Here is a 3,926-nt window from a genome sequence, read left to right as displayed (position 1 = left end):
GGGTCTAATATAGGACTCTTGTTTTAATCTTGACTCATGAAACATATGCTTAAAAAAAAAATGCCTGTATGTGATCAGGAAAATCTGAATCTATCTGGATATATGATAATATTGAATTATTGTTAATTTTTTAGATATAATAGTGGCATTATGATTGTATTTTTAAACAGAGTCCTTATCATTTAGATACATAATGAAATGGTTACAGATGAAACTACATGACTACTATTTCCTTCAAAATAATCCCTGGGAGAGGGTGAGAGAGGACAGTGAGGCACAGCTGAAGTGAGAGTGACCTCGAGTTGATCAATGTGGTAGCTGAGCTATGGATATGGGGAGGCAGGGGTCAGGGGAAGGGTACTTAAGTTGTTCTCAAAACTTTAGGGTACATTCAAAATTTTCCAAAAGGGGAAAAAAAAAAGAGAGAAAGAACTACAGGTAAATGATTAATTTTGGAAGTCTTCTCAACTAAGAAAGATGCTAGTGTATTCTCTGGACACAAGACATTAATTTGCAAAATTCATGACACGTTCATCTGCATTGCCCGTCACATTACTAAAATCACAAGGATGCAGCCGTCAGAGAAACAAACTTTTGATTCTGGTAGAAAAACAGGACATCACTGAAAACTGAAGATCACAACTTAGTAGGTGCATATTTACAACTACATAAAAGTAAAGTCTCTTTAATGCTGTAGGAATGGGGGGAAAGGGACAACTTCAGAAATGCAACTATAGTACTAGATAATTTTCCTCTTTAAGAACTACACTCTTACATACAAACTACATATTCTAGGAAATATTGGGATGTGGGACAAAGAAACTAAGGCTGTTGTGTTTTAGCCTCATTTAATAATGAAGGCTCAACTTCAAATACAGTATCATAATTAAATATTTTCAAATTACCTTAACATTATACTCAGGATGAGAATTCATATAATCAAAAAGCAGCTGATAATTCTTATACTGATGATCCCATTCTATGCGTTCACAGTAGCGAAAATCATCTCCTAGTGGGGCCAGGACAACTGTAGTACGGAAGAGCTTTGACTTCTTTCGGTACTGATCTAGAAGCATCTCAGCCCTACAAAAGAAAAAGGAAAATAAGAACAGTACTAAGAAAAGGACAATGGGGCAACTCATTAAAAAGTGTATTATGTTAAAAGAAATTGTTGTATATTTTACCTGTATTCTAGGTTAGTATGATTTATAAGGCAGATTTTTTAAAACTACTATACTAATTTTTATTATCCACTTAAAATATTCATAAATTTTGGGGTGCCTGGGTGGCGCAGTTGGTTGAGCATCCAGGCTTTTGGTTTTGGCTCAGTCATGGTCTCTAAGTCATGAAATCAAGCCCCGCATTAGGTCCTGTGCTCAGCGCAGAGTCTGCTTGGGATTCTTTCTCGCTCTCCTTCTGCCCCTCCCCTCTGCTCTTTCTCTCTAAAATGGATAAATAAATCTTCTAAAAAATATATTCATAAATTCTTACCAGAGAGAAAAACCCACAGGTTTCCAATGGATTATCCTTAGAGAAATAAAGTCACATACCAACTTTGACATAAAATTACTGGGAACATCAATGGCCTCCTGAAGCCCGGCCATAGACACTGGATCCCAGACTGCCTGTATTTTAAAATAATTTAGTCCAAGAAGACAATAAGGATTTCTTATCTATATAAACTTTGAAGTTGGCTTTGACTCAAGATGCCTTTCTCTAATTTGATCTAAACTTGCCTGATTACACATAAAAAAATTAATAGTTTGAATGAAACCAATTATAGAACCTGAGTTACTCTTCAAACGGAAGAAAAACAACTCACTTAACACCTGCCATCAATAAACTGGATATCTGTCAGTGTCCTTCTCAGGGCTGATCAACAGATAAAGTTTTGGAGATCAAATAGCTTTTTTGATTTCTACCTTCCTCAGATCTAACCCATGAGTCCAAAGGTCAGCTAAATACTAAATGTGCTGATGTGTTTTTATATTTCATATTATTCTAGTATTCTGCAGAAAACCTTTGGGGTTGAACTGCTGAATGCTGAACCGGGGTACCATTTGAGGAAGTCTAGGAATACAAAGTATTTAAGAGGAATGGCTTATAAAAATGAAATTAAATAAGCGGATGAAGAACTCAGAGTAGTTCTCTATGTTTGTAATGCCAAGCTTAAGAAATCAGTGATAAATGACTAATGTGCTTTTTACCCAGTATTCCAATTTTCATTTCTAGGGTTATCGAGAAGTTCCAATTCACAATATAAAAACTTACGAAAGAAACTCAAAGACCATCAATAATGGAACGAAGTATTTTATAGAATTAAAAACATTTAACTAAATTTAGAAATTCACATGATCTTTTTATACTGATAGTCTCTGAAACTGCTTTGCAAATATTAAATTATTAGCAAAATTCAATAACTTGGTGAGTAAAATATAACCATAATGTTCTTACATAACATAGTTTTCTGAGATTAGCGTTCAGTAGAGTACTTAAATTTTACTAATAATTTACTAATATTCCACACTTAACCAAAAATAACCTTGGATTATTAGTTATAATTAAAAAAATACATGTCTAATGAGACTAATCAAATAGAAAGAAAAATAAGAGAAAAAAACCAAACATATAAATCAGATATGAGAAAGATACACTATGACTGAGCATCCAATCAGATTCCCCTAGGCAACCAGCATAGAAAAGGATAAGTGATCATTTAAATGAATGCCAAGGTTTACTACTAGATATACCATATCTTGTGTGTATATGCATATGACACATAAGAGGAAAGAATCACAAACATTAAGTGTGAGTCTTCCATTCAGCATCTGTCCTAACTCCCAAGCTCCTGCTCTGAAGGTGTCAACACGGAATTCAAGAGACCAATCTATACTACCTGGTAGAGAGTGGATATTCACTAAATACATTGTACACTAATGCCAAATGAAATGACCGATATCACACTTGAAGATGTGCAGCAGCAATCTGCTCTTCACTCCTACCAGGTTAGAAATGTCAACTTAACTAGAACCATTTGAGGGAGTCACTGTATGGATGGGGCATGGGGGGAGGGGGAGCATTGAGCAGCCGGGGGAGGGGGCCCTCGGGCGGGGGTCTTGTGTGAGGAGGAAGTTGGGTAAGGGGACCCCAGGCAGTGGTGACCTCACTTCCCTGACAACAGAGCCCAACAGAATTTGGAACCCCGGTAACCAGGCACCCACATTCCAGAGACAGCGCCCTGCCCAGCTCATTTCTTTGGAGACCCTCCAACAAAAAGCATGTTCGGGTGCTGCTTCCCCAAATCTGGACGCTGCAGGCTGAAGAAAGAGCGGCCTGCAAACACTGTCCCCCGCTGGGGATGTCGAATCAGGGCTCCCCACAGCCTCTGGCCATTTGGCCGGAAGGACAGAAAGGTGACACCAGGAGGCCCAGAGCCTGCCACCCACCCCACACGCTCTGATCTGCCTGTGCAGCCCCAGGCCCCCCTCCGTCTGTGTGTGTCTGTGTGTGTCTGTGTGTGAGTGTGCGTGAGTGTGCGTGTGCGTGCGTGTGTGTCTGTGTGTGTGTGTGTGTGTGTAAAGAGGGGTCATGCAGGGTGGGGCCACCCTGAGCAGGAGCAGACTGATGAGGGGTCAGATTCCCAGTGGGCAGGTCATGTTAAAGGTCGAGGCTGGCTGTGTGGGATGGGGTGTGCGGGCGCTGCCCCTTCTACCCAGGGTTTATCCCGATAGCCCTGCAGGGATGGGTCACTGCATCCCGGGTGCAGGGCTGTGCACTCACAGGTCTGTGTCTGATCTGGGAGCAGCAGGGGGACTGGGCAGGAGGACAGTGAGGATGGCCGGGCAGGGCTGTGATGCCTCCAGCCGGCTACCCGTCCCTGTCTTTGCAGAAGGCCACGGATGACCTCCCGAGGCGGCTGGCGGACA

The 3,926-nt window shown here is 40.7% G+C and overlaps 1 protein-coding gene across 1 annotated transcript in view; it reads right to left on the bottom strand.

Annotated features, from left to right (window-relative positions):
- The window catches only part of LOC118016155 (alpha-mannosidase 2-like), a 10,568-nt gene extending 9,417 nt beyond the window's left edge, over positions 1-1,151 (bottom strand). Inside the window, exon 1 of the mRNA XM_035013501.1 lies at positions 906-1,151. Coding sequence (XP_034869392.1) covers positions 906-1,142 — 237 coding nt within the window. The 5' untranslated portion in view covers positions 1,143-1,151. The remainder of the gene's footprint in view (positions 1-905) is intronic.
- Positions 1,152-3,926: the final 2,775 nt, after the last annotated feature.

Source organism: Mirounga leonina, unplaced genomic scaffold, assembly GCF_011800145.1.
Source record: "Mirounga leonina isolate KUSES-001 unplaced genomic scaffold, KU_Mleo_1.0 Mir_101361, whole genome shotgun sequence".
NCBI lineage: Eukaryota > Metazoa > Chordata > Mammalia > Carnivora > Phocidae > Mirounga > Mirounga leonina.
This window is presented reverse-complemented; position numbering and strand designations above follow the sequence as displayed.